Source organism: Saccostrea cucullata, unplaced genomic scaffold, assembly GCF_032062105.1.
Source record: "Saccostrea cucullata isolate Sc308-1 unplaced genomic scaffold, CSIRO_AGI_Scuc_v1 ctg3615, whole genome shotgun sequence".
NCBI lineage: Eukaryota > Metazoa > Mollusca > Bivalvia > Ostreida > Ostreidae > Saccostrea > Saccostrea cuccullata.
The window spans coordinates 1423-22248 of NW_026938997.1; the positions used below are offsets into that span (position 1 = coordinate 1423).

The window sequence follows — 20826 nt, forward strand, 5'->3', positions numbered from 1 at the left end:
TTTTTATACCAAATATTTTTTAAATTGGATTTTTCATTTCGTTTAAACATTCTTCATTCAATTTGACACATGTAATTCATTGAAATACATTCCTTGTCTCTTCAGAACACACTTTTAAAACGTTTTATGCATAGATTAAAAAAATAATGACATTAATTGTTTTTTAGGAGATAATTATTTTTTCTAATAAAATTATTATCAGGTATTATGAGGTATTTTCACTTTGTGTACTTGTCTTAAGAAGATGCCCATCATTTGACACTGAAAGTTTTGAAATTCTGTGAATAATAAACCTGAAATAAAACATTTCACTAAAATAAAACAAAAACTAAAAAATTCTTTTAAAAATATTTATGATATCAATACCCCCATCTGGATATTTGACATCTACATTATAACTGGTGCTGTATTGAAATCTAAAATAAACTGTGGATGTAATGAGCCACCTTAAACAAGACAGAATAACATTTTAAAATTTCGTTCCGATGAAAAATCGTCCGGATACTGAAGCATCCGGATATCTGGCGTCCGGATATCTGAAGGTCCACTGTATATTTTTTTACTTTCTTTGCCTCTTATAGCATACACAGGTACTTGTGGACAGGACCCCCCCCCCCCCGATATTCAACCCCGGGGCTTATTTGACACTTTTTTCACAATTCATATTTAGTACACTTATTCAACATGTTTGCAATAGGAACAAATCGTCAAAACCCCAAAATAATCGCTCCACAAAAAATACCCTACTATAAATTATAAGAGAGATCTCTTATAATGTATAGTAGGGTATTTTTTCGTGGAGCGATTATTTTGGGGTTTTGACGATTTGTTCCTATTGCAAACATGTTGAATAAGTGTACTAAATATAAATTGTGAAAAAAATGTCTAATAAGCCCCGGGGTTGAATATCGAGGGGGGGGGGGGTCCTGTCCACAAGTACCTGTGATAGCATATTGATTTTTGATGCAGATTTATACCATCATCAGTGTCGTTAGAGTAAAGTTAAATTATGTTAAACAAAGTTTTCAATTAACTTTCCTTTGATGTTGAAAAAAAAAACTCATTTCTTTGAATTCATTTGCATTTATCCTTTTATCATTACTTTTTTAAAATCATATTCAGTAATGAGATCAAGAATGAGGGTAGAATCTTTTATTTTACATTAATCTAAAATTGTTACTATGTTATCCAAAAGTAGCTTTTTAGAAAGGCATTGGGGGTTTCAACTTGAGCTACACACTGGAGATAAATTTTATTTGTTTAAGAAATCTTTTTGATTCTATTTAAGTGAAAATAGCGTGCCAGTCGATGCCGTGTTAAAATGGAGGGACGTGCACTAATACAGACACATCATACACGTGCACGTGTAACGAAGGTTGGACTGGACAGGATTGTTCAAGTTAGTTTAATTAATGGTTTTCATTTTGTAAATCTTCAAGCATTTTGTAACTTAGCTATGTATATTTGCATCAACACTCAACAGGTTGTTTTTTTTTTGTTTTACAAAAAGCACGGTTGTTAAAATGTTATTAATGTTCAGAAAATAACAATAGGAAAACCACTTTTATTCGTAGAAAATAAATGGTAAAAGTAAACTGTGAATTTTTGAATTCACTGCTATAAAAAATATTGGTCATTCTAATTTGCATTCAATGCTTAAACTGCTGACAAAGCAGAAACAACATTGTCTTCGTTTGTAAGCCTTCAACTCGACATTTAGATATATCAACGACGTATTTTCAATGGTAAAACTTTCATTCTTTTGTTGGTAGGATATATCCAAAAGTTGTAAGTTTGAGAGAAAAGATACCACAGAGCCTGACACATATGTATCATATTTGGATATTTTACTTGAAAATGATGACCTAACAACCAAGCTCTATGATAAACGTGATGACTAATTTTTCAATCGTCAACTTCCTTCTCTTATGCAGCAATATACCTTCATGCACAGTTTTATCTCTCAGTTGATTCGATGAGAGCATGCGCTACGAAAGATTAATTTCTAATGTGAGTTAAGTCATTGACAAACAAGTTGATGAAACAAGAATATCAACAGTCTTGTTTAAACAACCAAGCTTTATGATAAACGTGATGACTAAACCTTTTCTATCGTCAACTTCACCTGCATACGGAATATATATATCTCACTTGATTCGATACGCAAGAGCATGCACTACGTATGAACAATTTCTAATACGACAAGCAAATAATTGACAAGCAAGTTGATGAAACATGAATATCAACAGTCTCGTTTAAAGTCATTATTTCGTAAGTTCTATTGTCGATACAATGATCTTGTCAGCAAATACAATTTATCATTGAATCAAATGCTAACTGACATTTTTCATACCAATTATTATTTTATTATTTATACACTGAATTGACGACGGATTTTATCCTTTATTTCCTGATCATGACAAGGAGCACTCGGCGGGCGTGACCGGTCGGCAGGAGATGCTCACTCCTCCATGGCACCTGATCCCACCTCTGATTTTCGGGATCCGTGTTTGCTCTTCTCTTATTTTGTATTGTTTTATGGACTTTGGACTCCATACAGTGACCTTGTCAGCAATACAATTTATCATTGAATCAAATGCTGACTGACGTTTTCAATATTAATTGTTATTTCATTAATTATACAATGAATTGACGAAGCATTTTTCCATTATGTTCCGATCATAACAACGAGCACACGGCGGGTGTGACCGGTCGGCAGGAAATGCTCACTCCTCCATGGCACCTGATTCCACCTCTGATGTTTCGGAGGTCCGTGTTTGCTCTGCTCCAATTCTGTATTGTTTAATAGACTTTTGATCTTGAATTCAGCTCATTATATCTCTCTATATATTTTAATTGGTCAACTTAATAACAATTTTTGACTTCAGTGCTTAGCTGTGCTGAATTTTTAATTGAATTTTATTAAGCTAATGTTGAAAAAAAAACCTCTTAAAATTTTCTCTAAAATTGCTATAAAGGTTATGATAGTTAAATTAAACATGTTTTCATTAAGTGTTTAAAGATAAGCATTTTCCTCAGTGTGCTGTTGTCTTTGAGTAATATGAAAATGAAATATTAATTTAATTCAATCACTCCTTGCAGATTTTGATGGAGTTTTTAAATACGAATACGCTTTGATGATCATGTTGAATCACTATTACGCATCCAATGAATCTTCAATGATTTACATGACAACAAGTACCTCAGCTACCATAGAAATCTCGACCTCAAACAATCTTAAACCCTCTCTCAAAACAGCCATTGATCAAACCATGTTCTTTGCCTCGCAACTGAAAGTTGCCCTGCCTCCTGAAATGCAAAGCGTCTCTTTCCAGAAAGAGTCGAAAGCCGTAAAAATTCGCTCAACCGAACCCCTTACGGTTTTACTCTTTGACAACAACTATTTACAATCCAACGACGGTACTCTGATTTCCCCAGTAGAAAAACTCAAAACTAGGTATTTAATTGCTTCTTCTGAACCTCGTTTTGCCAAACATCCGGTTTACGCCAGTTTGTTCGGTGTAGCTGCATTGGAGGACGACACAATAGTGACGATAACATTTAAACTGGGCAGTAATTTAATACCTCTGACAATCAACAGACAAAACTACAGCGATTCAGACACCTTCAAAATCTCCCTGAACAATTTGGAGACTCTGCAAATGGAGCACAGCGCCGATCTCTCGGGAACCTTAGTCGAGTCTTCTAAACCTGTAGCAGTGTTTTCTGGAAACAGATGCAACATGTTTTCAGAATCGATCAGATTTAGTCATTTTCTGGAACAAATGACCCCGACAGCGGACTGGGGTTTTCGATATATTGTACCTTCTGATTTCAATAGTGATGGTACACTCGTGAGCTTAATAACTGACCAGTTAATTTTTAAAATTTTTATAGGTTATAATGTGAAAAAAATAAACCTTCTTCCCAGAGTACCGTTTGAATTTTCTTTAAAAGCAAATGAATCAGCTTTTATCATCGGCCGTGTCTTGGTAAACAGCTTTGTAAAAGGAAGTAAGAACAATCCTAATTCCAGTTCTCCATACATGGTAACGATTCCGGATATTATTCAATCCAAAAGTCAGTATTTAATCCCAATTCCTGAAGGCTACCTGAACAACTACGTAACGATTATGAACGAAACAATAAGAAAATACGATCTTCGTCTGAATGGACAACCGCTAGAAGAAGGAAAGATTCGATTTAAATACATAAGTTTCTTTTTCTCCATTCTGACCTTGGAAGTCTCTCCTGGTATACTGAACATAACGACCACTTCAGGATCAAAGTTTGATCTGGTTGTCTTTGGCTATCGGTATCTTGATTCTTACGGATTTGCAGGCAGCCTTCCTTAACATTAAATGTGTTCCAGCAAATCTTTTTATGTTTGTGAAAAAAGGAATTTCTTCGTGTTATTATAAATATTAAACTGATGTTAATCTTCAAATGTAGTTTTAGTTTTTCAAAAGTTAAAAACACCCTGACTGAATCTCCTCTTTCTAGAACCTGTTTATATACACTAGAGGTAGAAATTTTAGCAAGGATTTAATTTTGGCTTTATTAGCGAGGTAGATTAGTTCGCTAAATTTGAAAATCGCTAAAATTCAATTGCATTTTAGCATGCATTCTCTGTGAGCACCAAAACGAATTTGGGGGGGGGGGGATAAGGCGAGCCGAATGCCCATGCCCGTTTTATGGTTATGCAAGTACTTTTATTGGACATATCTCAATTCTCCGAATGTAACTTTGCATTTAAATGTTGAACGTATTTGTGAATATGATATCTAGACTTTAAAGAAACTACACACTTTACTTTTATTTATTGCCACAAATTGTCTAATATGATTAAGGGCGTATATGCTGTTATCTGAATGTTATATGTAACACATATTGCATGTGGAGCTATTATCAAAATGTTTACATTATTTATAATGATAGTGATTATATTTTGGTTTATCTTGTAGTAAAATAAGTAATCAAAGTACTCAGAAGTACAGAGAGCCGGGCCCATTTACAGAATAGAATGGATTTATTACAGTCATTATTTATACGTTTATATTCTGATGAAAAAATTATTTTAAAACTATATAAATGATAAGACACTGACAGTGAGTTTTTTCAATCCTAATACCACGGTCCGATTTTGTCAGAATCAAAATTAATCTGGTACCGCAGCTGAATGTAAACAAACTGGCCAGTCTGGTTCCCTCTCCTGCTTTACCTCGTATGTGTAGATCTAGAACTACGGTAACACTGATTATCAAAAACCCTTACGCTAATGAACTATGTTCTTTGACTTATGAAGTTTTCAAAGTTATTACTACTAATGTTTATTTTATATAATTAAAACTTCGTTTTATTTTTGTTGCTTTATTTAGCGTTTGTATTATCTCAAAAGCGGTTGAGAGTAAGAACTATATTTTTGCACGTAACTTTAAAATGGCGACTATGGGGTCAACATCCTGCCTTGAACAGGATCACATAAGCCGGCAATTGCTCTTTGAGCAATATGCCCGGCTAAAAATGAAAATACAAGTATTCCAATCATTATGTATATTTATTTTAATTTTTATCTCGCATTTTAATAATGCATTGTAAATGGGTTCATAATTAAATACATACTTGTAGTTATAGTAGACTAGTGTAAACAGGTTTCTTTTAAAAATGACCAGTGCTTACCGACACCTATTCACTGAGTTAAAAAAAGACACGAGTTCTCAGAAAAAAAAAAATTCTTCACATGTTGATTTATTTTTAAGAAAAATATTTTTGCGAATTCAATGCACGCGCAAATTTGCTAAAAATTTATCTACAGTAAAAATTTCCAGATTTACGGTATATATTTTATTTTCAGTTAAAAAATGTACAAATTAATCCTATAGCAACTCAATTATAATATGAAACAAAACAAAAAATTAGCATGACTCGAACACTTTCCTCAATAAACGTCACTTTAAAGAACTACTCGCTAAACACTGGACCACGCCGACACATACACAAATAGATTTAAATAATATACTGTTTTCTATATTAGAATTTTTAAAGACCATGATGAAAATTGAAGTAAGTAAACTCAATTTTTTATATAGAGTGGGTCTGTACCACTTTTTTTGCAAGTGTAAAAAGAAACATATTTCCATTGCCTTTCATTATTCGTCCTCAAAAATATTGTACGATGACCCACTCTATTTTAAAAATGTGGTTAGAGCATCCAAATTATGTCAGTTTTTGTGAAAATGGAGCGTGTTGCTATATTGTTGAGTTAATCAGAATCGAATTTGATGTTACAGTATTTAGGTATTGTCAAATTTTTATGCAAATGGCAATAAGCATTACATAAATTTAAGTGAAAGTGAATTTTGTGGAAAATGAATTTACCGATTTTTTATCTTTCATTATGTGGGCAAATGGCTCGGCTTATCCTCCAGCTTCTTTATTATAGGGCTTGGAAACGACATCTCTCCGATTTTTATGAAATTTGCATCGCAGGTGCAACTTGGCGACCGAGTTCACGTGGGAAACTTTTAACACCCGTATTGCTGGTTTGTACCAAGGTGCATCTGTGGTGCAAATTTCATCAAAATCGGAGATATGTCATTCCCAAGATTTTTTGGTGCGTACAGAGAATGCATGTTATCTGTTTAAGCTTCTTCAGTAAGCATTTTGAAATCGCTAACAATACATCCCGCTAAAAATTGAATGCCACTTTTTGAGGACAAATCGCTAAATTTGCGTCTAGCTAAAATTTCCACCTATATGGCATTCTTTATTTAGTTCATGTCTCATTCGTTCTGTTAGCTTAAGTAAGAATATTTATATCTTATTTGGAGGTAATATATGGATGCATTTCCGTTAAGAAATGCACATTTTGTTTTACTTTCATTTTCACGTAATTCAAATTTTGATGTTGCTGAATGAGAGTACATAAGAATGATTTATAAATTGTAGTCTTGAAGTAGAAAATTTAACCTAAGTTGATAAAGTTGCCAGAGATATTTGGTATAAATTTGTAATCAGAATAATACATTTTACATCTGAAAAAAAAATGTCTTTGAAAATAATTTTCACACAAAAAATAGAATGTTGAATCACATTTTAAAATTTAAATAACATGTTCATGAAAGAAATCATCTCCAAAGTTAATTTGTTTAAAACATTCTAATTGTACTCACAAGTACTCTGAAATTGACATCTAAAAGATGCCTGAGTTTCTGATTGACTATATGTGTTTTTTAGAAACCATGCAGGCACCATGACCATAAACTGAGGACAGACTTAGGTCAAAATTTTGATCCTTATGTGTGTAACAGGAAAGGAAAAAATGTATGGCTGGACCGGGAATCGAACCCGGGACCCCTGTATCTCTAGTCAGGTGCTCTACCCACTGAGCTACCCAGGCCGATATCCACGGTCCTAACCATTACATTCCTCCCTCCTTAAATGGTCTTCGCCCTCGAAGACACAACCCAAGTTCTTATTGCCCCTGGCAGGACTTTCACCTGCAATTCCAGGGGTGGTCAACGGCACCAACTATTATGTAACCGGAAGTAGAACTCTTCAGTGTATAAATTCCCAAAATCAACAGCCAACTTGGCTTAAAGGAGTAAACTATCTCCAGTTATCAATGATCAACCCAGGTAAGGGGATTTCTGAACTATGGTCAATGCTAAATGAACACACAGTTGTAAGTTTTATCAATTTAATAAAGTGAGAATTAACCGTTGTAAATGATAACAAATAATATATAATGATCAAAATTTAACAAACAGAAAAGTCTTTGAAAATTGCACAGGATAAATGAAGCTTTATCAGAAAATTGATTTAATCTGTTAAGTGAATCTCAATAATCTCAATGATAATAATCTCAATGAATAAATAATCAATTGAAAAATGAAATTAAAAAAAATGGGAGGAATGTGGCAAAACTATGAAAAATAATCTATGTCCCTACTGAGCTGCCATACTTATCAAAAAGGTGAAAAATCCTATAAAAATCAATGAGATGGAAAAAATGGAAAGGGAGTGAGCTACATCACCCAATATGACTACTATCAACACTCTAGAGTTGAACTGAAAATATCAATACTAATTCTAGTCTCTAAAAATAACTCACCAAGAAAATAAACAACACCCAAAAATAATTTATAAATAGTGGTTCTAGAAAACAAACCTGTTATCTACATATCCCTAGACCAGGCAGGACTTGGAAAGGGAAACTAAATTTACTTTAAATACCCTACATCCTAACTGTTTCTTAACATGTGAAAAACGTGAAACTAAATCTAAGCTAAAACCTAGAGAACTGTGAAACCATGAGGTTTTCTTAGCCCACTAAGTATCTAATCAAATAGTGCTCATAAACCATAAGGTTTTCTTAGCACAGAAAAGAGGAACTAACCATGAGGCTTTGTTCCCCAACCCAAGTAAAGAAAACTGCTCGAACACGGGTTTAAATACCCTGGCAAGGCCCAAAATAAAAACCAATGACTATCAAAGATCCTAAAGCTAGATTAACCAATCAGAACGCAGCTATCAAAAGTACTACGGAAAGACTGCCAACATGGATGACACTTCCTGTTTAAAAAGTAAAACATGTGGAATGTCAACTCATGTCCTACCTTATAAAAGACTAATAATAAAGGGCTTTTACCTAAGTAACAACAAGTTGCTGTCCCTTAAAAAAGGACTGCAATACGTGGACCATATGCATGCGTTTCTAACCGAAATTCAATTTATAAAAATACAATGATCTGCCAACTTGTGACTGATTGCATAGGCGTCGAAACCGGGGTAAGGGGGAAGGACTTAGCCCCCCTTTTTTCCAAATATATACTGAGTATAGACATTAAACATTGCTGCGTAGGTTTAGCCCCCCCCCCAACAAGTCGCAGTATAGGTTAAAAAAGAGGAAAGTGGTGGTACTGAAGTTTGAAACTGCCCCCTCCTCGAAATAGGATTTTCTTCGTGTTTGGGAAAATGATATCCCCCCTTTTTTTTGCTTGTTAGGTTTTTTGAAGGTATTTTTTTTACACTTAGCCCCCCCCTTTCAATTTGCTTCCGACGCCAATGGATTGTAGTCTGAAAGCAAAATTGTTTAATTTTATCTCCAATTTATAGGGAAGAAAGCTATCATGGTAAAAATAGATCTGATGGTTCACGTGTGGCACAGCTCTGTTGTACTCAGATTTTTTGTCAGAGCCCCCCCCTCCCACATTAAAAAACGTTGCTACCGACCTCTGTTAGATGGTAATTGGATGACTAATATATCAAATTATTTTGCGAGCCTTGAAGCACAAAATTATTGCCGGTGAAAACTTGTTTTATCTTTTAAAAGCTTTCACTAGTCGTTGAATGACGTTTTTCATTCAAGTTGTTAGTTACATGTATTGATATACTGCAAGTTATACCTACTTTTTGAAATGCTTGTGCCATAAAACATGTCGAATCAGTAAAGGTATACGTAGAAGAAAAAAATTCGGATCTGCCCCTAAATATATAGATGCTATAAGCGCGATCTGCCAATGGCTTTGATTCTAATTCGAATAGGGCGAATTATTCTACGGGCAAGTTGCCTAAAGTGCGAACTCTCTAGCATATTCGCGCATGCGTAGCCTGTCGTTTGCCCATGGCATCCTGTTTAGCCTCGCTTATATATTTACTGCGTGGACCGCAGGGTCCACGCAATTAACTGAAAACAAAAGGAAAATAGAATTATCAGACTGAAATACCAGCAAATACTTGTAAATAATGAATTACGGAATGATGGCTATGAAACAAAAATCTAAACCACTACATGTGGAAGAAGGACCTTTAGCTGAAAAAATACCAGTCCTGTCGTTCATTTTTTTTTCATATTTTGTATATCTCTAATTTAGTATGTCTCACATACCTTATAACAGATACATATCAATAGGTTTCTAGACTTATTTTTGAGATATTGAATGAAAAAAACTATACCCCACAGTGTCAAAGTGGAGTTCTGATTCTCAATGCCTCTGGGCGCATTAATCGCTCCATAATGGATTTTTTTTCAGCATAGATAAAAAATATGTCAGCGAACATGTGTCTCCCAAAATATTTCAGAGTATGAATAGGATTAAAAGATTGAAAGAGCAAGATTCTTCTGTCACACCACATCTGGAGACGGAAAATTTACGTACTTTTTAAGACAACTTAAAAACAAAAAATTAATTTGAAAAAAATCCTATCATTCAATATTTGAGAATTTACGTTGAAATGCAAGATCGGCATGTAATTGATTAGCTGTAAAATATCAATTGGTGAAGCTGAGCTCAATATTGCACAGGCCATAGTTAATCAAGAAATAAGTTTGAGAAAAACGTGTCATGTTTTCATTTCTCGAGTACGGGAAAACCCAACTATGACGTCACACATTTGCGAAATATATACCTACAAAATATTTCCGTCAACAACCATGTAAAAATGTGTTTTTTGTACCCTAATTCACAAAATATACCATCATGTACTGATCTTGACCCGTTTTTATTATATTATACATGTACTATCCGTGTTTTATCGTATATAATCTTACTAAGAGATCCACTATGACGTCAACGACTCGTTGGACGTGCAGTGTAGGGAAACAGAAAAGTGGATCAAACTATTCCGTATTTTGATAATGTTTGGAAGAAAGTTTGAATCTTTTCAGATATTTTTATACAAGATGGTGAACTCAAACAAACAGTCAGAAAATAATACAAATACTGTGGCTTCTATCTTGTTTTGTACATAATTTATCAGAGATTATGACGTAATTAAACTGAGTCACGTGACCATATATCCTTCGTCTCCTTAAGGTCAAGATCTAGTAAATAACTTGAGACTACTTTTTGGTGCTAGATCCATTATGACGTCATAATCAATTTCAACTTTCTTTTTCCTGTAGTGCTTTACGGCTTTAGCAAAATTATGTAGAAAATGGAGTATTTTCATGACATTAAGTTGAAATCATTTGAAATGTAAACCAGATACCTATATTAAATTTGATATTGATTTAAAGAGGAGGCCATGAACATACTAATTACCGTTTTCTGAGAGACTGTAGGCAATCTGGATACATTTCCTGTGTCGAAAATGAGAAAAACTCCTATATTCATGACTGGTTTTCTTAACTTTTTCATAGAAAATGACAGTTTAAAATACAGTTTTTCATCTTGTTTATCTGGAAATTATGCCCCAAAACACCTAATTTGACCAAGCTAAAGTTGTAAAGCATCAATAAAGGAATTTATTTCTCAAGTTTGATAAATCTGTAGGCACCTTTCATTTACTAGATCTTGACCTTAATTACTGTTTCATTTTACAGATGTTCTTCGAATTTTGCACTAATGTATTTTATAATCAAATTCCATGAAATGATGCAAATTTATGTTCATTATCGTTTTTTTATTGCAAAAGTTATACTGATTTGAATTTTTGACTTTTGAGTCTATTCTCAGTTTATGGTCATGGGACCTGGGGCCCGTTTTACAAAAGAACTTACGACTAATACCCCATTCATACGACATGATTTGCATACATCAGTATATTTTACTCATACGTAAATTTACTCACATGTGCAATTTTGGTCGTATGAACTGATTTGCTCAGATGTAAATTCTGCACAGTTGAGTAAATTTACACCTGGTCAGAACTAGGTGCAAATTAACATTTGCATACATGTTGTCGCAAATTTTTAGTTCATGAGTGTAAATTTTGTATGAAAACGCAGCAAATTTACTTATGTATGTATTTTGTATTGTTAATAGCATAAATCTCCATTTTTAGTGTTGTTTTGGTTGTTTATGTATTGTTGTCTATATAATATCAGTCTATTAACATGGTGGCTAGAAAGCAAAACATAAAAACTGTATTTTTATGGTCATCTTTCCTGTACTTCAAGGACAGCTGAAAGTAATTGAATTTTATAAGGGTACTGCTTTAAAGGATAAGTCGGGTTGTTTTAGCATAGTTCTTTCAACAAATGGCTTTTTCAACTCTGAAAACAAGGATCCACATTTTATCCCCAGTCTCCTCTGAGATAAATTTGAGTTTGCAAAAACATGCACATTTTGCACCCTTTCTGGCAAAACTATGTTTATGCCTCTAAATTATAACAATATAAATTTGATCGCGCAGAAATGTGCCCCGCAGGATCATTAAGTAAACCCTTACTATTCAACTGTCTTCATGGGAATGCTCCGGGCTGTGATAGGAATAGGCATTACATCAATCACCCTGTACCATTTTAGACTGACTATCTTCTACCTTTTTTTGTTTTTAAACCAAGGCAAGCTACTGACATATAAATTCATGATACAGGAATTTCAACTAGAGGTACTGTGAGCGATGAGCTCACTAAATGATACCCCCCGCCTCCCATATGGTTATAACTGGTGAAAAAGTCCATGTTTTCCTGTGGCCGGGAAACCCCATCGTCGGAAACCCACGGGTGATCTCGTCTTTTACTTATCACCGGGTGATAAGTAAAAGACGAGATCACCCGTGGGTATCCGACGATGGGAAACCCAAAATATGTGTCGAATCAAAAAGTAAAATAGGAGGTGCACAATGGCAATATGTAATAAAGATTCTGTGAAAGTTTCATCAAATTTCATTCAGTGGTATGAGAGGAGTTGCGGATAAGAGATGGGTACCCCAAAGCGTAACAGACGGACGGACGGACGGACGGAATTAACGATTACTATATACCCTCCCGCTTTTCAAGCGGGGGGTATAACAAGCATGTTAAAATTAAGCATTTTTAAGTATTCTCGATCCTTGTCACCTGATCCCACCATGTATTTCGAGGGGATTCGTGTTTATTATACCCCCCCCCCCGCTTGAAAACCGGGAGGGTATATAGTAATCGTTAATTCCGTCTGTCCGTCCGTCCGTCTGTACGTCCGTCCGTCCGTCCGTCTGTACGTCCGTCCGGCTGTTACGTTTTGGGGTACCCATCTCTTATCCGCAACTCCTCTTATACCACTGAGTGAAATTTAATGAAATTTCAAAGAATCTTTATTACATATTGCCACTGTGTACATTGTACCTCAGTCCTATTTTACTTTTTGATCCGACACATATTTTGGGTTTCCCGGCCACAGGAAAACATGGACTTTTTCACCAGTTATAACCATATGGGAGGCGGAGGGTATCATTTAGTGAGCTCATCGCTCACAGTACCTCTAGTTTCCTATTGACATACGTATTTGTTTTCTTTGAATTTAAAAAAAAACGATTGCCCATTTCATTCTCCTGGAAAAAACATATAATATTCAAGCAGAAACTTCATAATAACCTGGCAAACTTGATATACTGTTGATTTTCAAACAAGATTTTCAGTCGTACTTTACTCTGCTAAAGACGCTATACAGTAGATGGCAACAGCCATCTTTTTCTGAATTCTCAACGGCTCTTCTATAGTCTTTAGGACCGAGGCCAACGCATTTCCCAATTTTAAAGAATGATTTCAATTTCAATTTCTTTTTATCCTGTTTTAATTTTTCCTAAAAGTTTGCTTTTTCCATACCAAAGAATAAATAGATTGGATTTCTCCTACTTTCTTTGAGGAACATTCAAAAGTTAGTCTTACACTCAAATAAAAAGAAAATGACCTTTTTCTATAAGGTTCCACAATTCTGAATTTGTGGATCACCTTATTTTATATGAAAACATAAGGATTTACTTACAGTACATAAATCTCGTCTGAACGCATAGCAAATTAACTTTTACTAACGTGTGTATATTTACTCATATGTAAATTTGCAAACATAAGCAAAGTTTTGTCGTATAAATGGGGTATAAAGACCAAAAACTTTGGATGATTGTAAAATTTTGCAAAATTAATCATTCTCTTTGTAATTGTTTCTATAAAAAATATCTTACCACATTCTTTTCAAAAAGTTAAAAATAAGTTTCGATATAAAGTTAATTAAAAAGTTATATGAAGAATTAAATTTGGTCTTAAGTCGTGAGTCCTTTTGTAAAACGGGCCCAGGTCTTCCTTAAAGTATTGGAATTTCCATGAGTTCCAATTGAGCCCCGTTATTAGCACACCTATTTTGTATTCGTATGAAGCATAATTTGTTCAAAACTTTATACGCGAAAAGAAGAGAGCACTTGCTGTGGGCTTCAACTCGACATTTAGATTGTCGATGACTAATTATCAATTACCAATGGTAACTTCCATCCTTTTGTCGATATGATATATCCCGGTGAGCTTCAGATAAAAGATACCACAGTCTGACACATCTGTTTCATACTTGGACATTTTATTGAAAAATACGTTAATGATAATTTAACAACCAAACTCAATGATAAACGTGATGAATTTAACTTTACAATCGTCTACTTCCGTTACTTATGCGCATATATTCTATATACGGCACCTCAGTTGATTCGATACGCATGCTCTACTTAAAAATAATTTCTTAAACGAGGTAAATTATTGACAAACAAGTTGATGAAACAAGAATATCAGCAGTCTCGTTTAACGTCATCATTTTGTAAGTTCTATGGTCAATACAATGACGTTGTTAGCAAATGCAATTTATCATTGAGTCAAATGATGAGTGGCGTTTTACAAACTGGGCGCATACGTATTTTAGCGCAAACGCAAGTGGGAATGCATTGGCGCAAATAAATTGTAGCGCTTGCACTTGTCATAAAAATATATAGATGTGATATGCTGTTTGTTTTTTTTTCATCCACACCGTATTTGACTTTTTGGTAAGTTAAACACGGAAACACATTAGTGCTCCAGTATATCAGTAAACATTCAATAACTTTACTGCGGTACATGTTGCAATCACATGGACGTGGTACAATGCTTAAATTTATTTCATTTCGATTTTCAATTAAAAGAAATAAAGTTATTACTCATTTAAATCAAATGAAAACAATTATGCATGCATCGACAGAAAATTACTTAGACAAAACGGTAATCCTAATCAGGTGTATTGTCTGTAAGCTCAATCGGCATGCTTGATTGCATTGTTATACCCCCCGCTTGAAAAGCGGGAGGGTATATCGTAATCGTTAATTCCGTCCGTCCGTCCGTCTGTCCGTCCGTCCGTCCGTCCGTCTGTTACGCTTTTTCTCTTATCCGCAACTCCTCTTATACTACTGAGTGGAATTTAATGAAACTTTCACAGAATCTTTATTACATATTGCCATTGTGCACCTCCTGTTTTACTTTTTTATTCGACACGTATTTTAGGTTTCCCATAGCAAAACATGGACATTGCCATTTTTTGTTTACCTATGACGTCACATAATAGAAGCTTCTGGATAACATTTGATAGGACGAGTTATTCCTCTTTACACTTTACAGTAAAACAAAATATTATAATAGCAACACATCGACATTATGGGAGGCGGGGGGTATCATTTAGTGAGCTCATTGCTCACAGTACCTCTAGTTTACCTTGACATGCTTGAGGCGATAGATGATAGACAAGCCGAGAAGCCAAATTATGAAGGTGCTAATGATAATAAGCGGATAACAACTACCGGGGTAGCAATAGTTAAAGGTGGAATGTCACACCAACTTTTCATTTTATAGATCTCTGAGTCAGCCTTTTTGTCTTCCGTAAATTATGCAGTGCTAGTGTGTATTTAAAATCCAATGACCCTTCGACATTACGTAATCGCGCGTTCCGTTTTACATGTACTTATGTAAAAAAAAAAATGAACACACACACAAAAAATGATATTTATAAATCCTTTAGCTCACAATAAATTTTAGCGCTCAGGGGCTAAGGCGCTTAAATTAGTAGTGCGCAAAATATTTTCGTTTTACATATATATATATATATATATATATATATATATATATATATATATATATATATATATATATATATATATATATAATGACAACGGATTTTTTCCCTGATCATGACAAGGAGTGCACGGCGGGTGTTACTGGCTGGTCAGCTAAGGATACTCACTTCTCCATGGCACCCATCCCACATCTGATGTTATGAAGGTCCATGTTTGCTCTGTTCCTATATTGTATTGTTTATGGAATCTTGATAATGTTCATTATCTCCATAAGTTTTATTTAGAACTTCAACACTCTCGTTGGAAGCTTGATCTTGTTACGTTTTCACTAAAAGGGAAATAAAGGGAATATGTCTCTGTTGATGAGCAATAGCGAAATAGTCTACAGTTAATAAATTATACATATTGGTAACAACCTTCAAAGATTGAATAACCTTCTTATATGCAATGGCAGGGAATTTTATTTCAACATGAATGAAAATTTTTAACATGTAAGTAACTAAGAAATAAAAAATATAGAGTGAATTTAATTTTATGCTTACAAATAAAATTAAAAAGTTTCCCTTGTCGTGGTAAAAATTTAAGAAAAAGACGAGAACAACACGTTTGACTACTGGTTTGACTTGTGGTTTTAATAGAATCAAATACTTCCGTACTTAAAGCTGCTGCACAAAGATTACGCTTAATTGTTTGCACTTGTCTTTTATTAAGATTGAGCCTCACGGAGAATCAAAACTACAAATTTAAACTTTTATAATCATTTTACTAGTAATATTGATCATTTGGAGACTAGAGGCTTAGTATTTGGAGATCAGGTTCCGGGGCTTAGTTTTAGTATCAGACAAATCTTCTCCAACTGTTTTGAGTACAACAGGAAGTCCACGACGGAACACAAGAAGAGGCGTAGTCACAAACTTAAAAGGAAAGTTCCCCAAACTCGAAAATCCTATTTCGTGGGAAGGGGGGGGGGGTAGTGGCCAACTTTTTTTCAAAGGCAAGTGACTTTCAATTCCAATTTTGCTACACAATTTTATTAAACAACTATATATTGATATTATTTCAAAATAGCTGTTATTTTGTTAATCATTAAAAAGTGGGGGGGGGGCACGGACATACTCTTGCCCCCCCAGATCTGAAAGTGGGGGGCTAGTGCCCCCGCTGCCCCCCCCCCCCCCCTGTGACTACGCCTATGACAAGGCAAGGGAGCATACAGAGTTGTCTGTGTTCCGTCTTCTGGTCCCTGCGGACCCTGAGAGGAGAACTTACAGAGTTGTCTGTATCCGTCTTCTGGTCCCCGCGGACCCTGACAGGAGAACTTACAGAGTTGTCTGTACTCCATCTTCTGGTCCCTGTGGACTCTGACAGGAGAACATACAGAGTTGTCTGTACTCCATCTTCTGGTCCCCGCGGACTCTGAGAGGAGAACATACAGAGTTGTCTGTACTCCGTCTTCTGGTCCCCGCGGACCCTGAGAGGAGAGCATCCAAGGTTGTCTGTGCTTCGTCTTCTGGTCCCCGCGGAGTTTGAGAGGAGAGCATCCAAGGTTGTCTGTACTTCGTCTTCTGGTCCCCGCGGAGTTTGAGAGGAGAGCATCCAAGGTTGTCTGTGCTCCGTCTTTAGGTCCCCGCGGACTCTGAGAGGAGAACATACAGAGTTGTCTGTGCTCCGTCTTTAGGTCCCCGCGGACCCTGAGAGGAGAACATACAGAGTTGTCTGTACTCCGTCTTCTGGTCACCACAGACTCTGACAGGAGAACGTACTGTAAGCTTCTTCAGCACCCTGTCAAATGCCAATCAGCTTACAGTGTTTCCATCCCTTGTAAATTCAGTTAATATTAAATTTTATCAGGACTACTCATGACATCCGTCCACAATAAAAAGGGGGGGGGCATCCTCAGCCCATCGCATGTATTTAAACACCCTTGATAAATTTACTTCACATTCCTGTAAATCATAACCAAGTCCCATTCTCGTTTCAAATATTTCATTTAATAAAGATTTCAATGAAATATAACAAAACAGTCAGTACATCTATGAGTATATAAAGTCCTAGCTTAACATCTCTGGCCTAAAAAACTACAGTGGATTGCGGTGTCCGTGCGGTGGAGAAATTAAACGCTACTTAATATGTATTAGTTAACATTTTTTATCATACCTAAGTCGCTAGTGATGTTATTGACATAATATGATCTGATCATTATGATCGTTGTGCTGAAACTGGCGTTCGCTGCTCATATATATAACCTTCTATAATGGTCACGTGATCACAACAAACCAATGAAAAATTTTCCTTTCTGGAGCAACTCAGAACTACGTTACATATATATTGTGTAAAACATAGAAAATAATGTCGCTGAAAATGTCCTTCCTGCATGTAAATTGGGAGCTATAAATGCTATTCGATGTACATAATAAACTAAGTTCAACAAACAATCTGTAATGAAACGGACACACACAATCCATGGCGTAGTAATTCCAAACAATAATGCAAACACATAAGTATTACGCTACACATTCAAGTTCCAAAACATTTAGTCAAATAAAACATAATTTAATGACAATACTGCAATAAAATAATATTTAACTATCAATTATAAATATTTCAGAACACGGACAGTGTTATTTTGATCTTATCAATTGTAAAACGACAATGTTTATGTCACATGACTATACTTCCTTCGAAAGAAAGATGGCAAGCGCCTAATTTACAACACATGTGATAATGCTGAAATAAGTACTCTACTCAGGGTTATTTTCGCCCCGTGTTATTTTCGCCCTTTCATATTCGGAAACAAGTTTGCCCCGTTTTAAATTCGCCCGGAAATATTTTTGTTTAAGGTATTCTACTGTATACTTTGAATTCTCCCCGTTTTATATTCGCCCACTTCCGACGAGGACGAAAGGGGCGAAAATTTCCCGGTATACAATAAGTAAATTACAGTCGTAATATGGTAGATAATGATGAAAAACTGACATATAACATCTTAGTATCACTGTCCCATACTGCCTGTTCAACAATATCTCGCTAGCTCGTCTAGTAATACAAAAACAGCATTTGTTTAGATAACAATGTCGAAGTACAATGTGTATTGCATCAATAATTCAGGTAAACAATAAGATAATGAAATAACATGAACAATAAAACATTTCTAATAAATTTACAACTGGATGCTTCTTTACTTCACTTAAAAACACTCCACCATCAGCCTGTGATTAATTAATATGCAATATTCTAAAGTCCAACCCCTATGCATATTACAATACAAAGTTGTCTGTACTCTGTCTTCTGGTCCCTGCGGACTCTGACAGGAGAACATACAGAGTTGTGTGTTCTCCGTTTTCTGTTCTCTGCGGATTCTGACATGAGAACATACAGAGTTGTCTAAGCTCCGTCTTCTGGTCCCGCGGATTCTGAGAGGAGAACATACAGAGTTGTCTGTGCTCCGTCTTTTGGTCCCAATGGACTGTGAGAGGATCCCTGCGGACCCTGAGAGAATATACAGAGTTGTGTGTTCTCCGTACTCTGGTGCCCGCGGACTCTCAAAGATATAAAAACGAATTAAAGAGGCTCACCTAGAGAAAGATTCCCCCGAACCGCCGCCCAGTAAACGTCAACGTAAACATTAATTAGGATATCATTACTGAGTATCTCGACTTCATGTTTAACATTAATAAAAACTTAATTTACAAATGGACACACATGCAAGCGTTTAAACTAAATATAAATTATAGGTACATATATGGAGGCACTTTTAACCTTATTTTTGTCTAAAATGTGAATGTGATAGTTGGTTTTTTTCAATTCATTTATTAATTGTCAAACTATTTAAGTTATAAAATGTTTGTAAATAAAGTATTTGTGTCTGGTTTCTATGAACAAGAAATAAACTACTTTACTGGAGAAACAACAGTGTGCTACATTGGATCACATTCTCTAGGTGTAAAACTGTATTTCTGTGGTGTACATACTGTTATTTCAATTATGTAGCATGCCATATGATTTGATAGAACCCACATGAATTGGTTGGGGCTATTTTTTCAAAACAACTTCTACACTGTAAATGTTAAGTATAATTCGATTTAACTTCAAAGACAGTTTTACTTCTGTACATGTTAAAATTCCAATTTTATACATTTATTGACTGAGTAGTCAGGCAACATGCATTTTGTCAGACCCACGCAAAAACGAATTGAACTGTCTGCCTGGGCCGATAGGCCAAAGGCAGACAGTTTGGTTCGAGGGTCAACAAAATTTATTTGCTCGACTACTCAGTCAATAAATCTTTTGTTATACCTTTCATTTCTTTTTTATTTGACATACATATATTTTGTTCTGTCTTCCATAATGTAACGTCAGGTCTGTCACTGTTGAACACCAAAGAGTAAAAACGAGATTAAGCTCCACCCATTCTGTGATGTAAGGGGTCAAATATCGTTTTTTATATGCTCGCTCAGCAAACATTAGAAATGTTAGACTTTCCTTCGTAAAGATTTGTATAGGAACAAATTTTTGAAGGTATAACAAATGACGTTGCAGTGGTCAGTGAAACTAACAGAATAGCCCTGTATTACTGATCCGTCTCTCTTTAAATGCAGAACCACCTGTAAACAAGAAATTAAGAAACTAAATGAGGACTACATTATAAGCATTCATCCATTAACAGAACATTAAATGTATGTTAATACAAGTACATTAGATGGCAATAGAAGTGGTTATAAATACAGAAATTAATTTCTTTTTATGAATCATAATATGGACTATTTCTTACCTTTACCAACAGGGCTTTTTGGTAAAAGTGAGACTGAGGTCAAAAGTGAGCTTATCTAAGTTTTATGGCACCCAGGCCAGAAGTTAGAACATAATTCACTATTCAAATGGAAAATAGCATGCACTGGCCCATTCCCTGTTCAAATTACTGCAAGTCACCAAAAATACGAATAAATGAAGTCGAGACGAGCTTATGCTACACCCATGGTGTCGGCGTCCCGATTAAAATTTATGGAGCAGGTCCATTCCCAAGTAACTATTATCCCTACCTGA

At 35.1% G+C, this 20826-nt stretch overlaps 2 protein-coding genes across 3 annotated transcripts in view; both read left to right on the top strand.

Annotated features, from left to right (window-relative positions):
• The first annotated feature begins 1299 nt into the window (after positions 1–1299).
• The window catches only part of LOC134252061 (IgGFc-binding protein-like), a 28053-nt gene continuing 8526 nt past the window's right edge, over positions 1300–20826 (top strand). The window contains exon 1 of one of the 2 annotated variants that reach the window (XM_062734501.1): positions 1300–1399. The gene's annotated coding sequence lies outside the window, so the exon portion shown is untranslated. The remainder of the gene's footprint in view (positions 1400–20826) is intronic. The other variant, XM_062734503.1, reaches the window with a different exon arrangement.
• LOC134252067 (uncharacterized) lies at positions 3144–4355 on the top strand. Its single transcript, XM_062734507.1, has 2 exons — positions 3144–3846; positions 3958–4355. Exons 1-2 carry the CDS (start codon positions 3144–3146, stop codon positions 4353–4355), a joined length of 1101 nt encoding a protein of 366 aa, XP_062590491.1.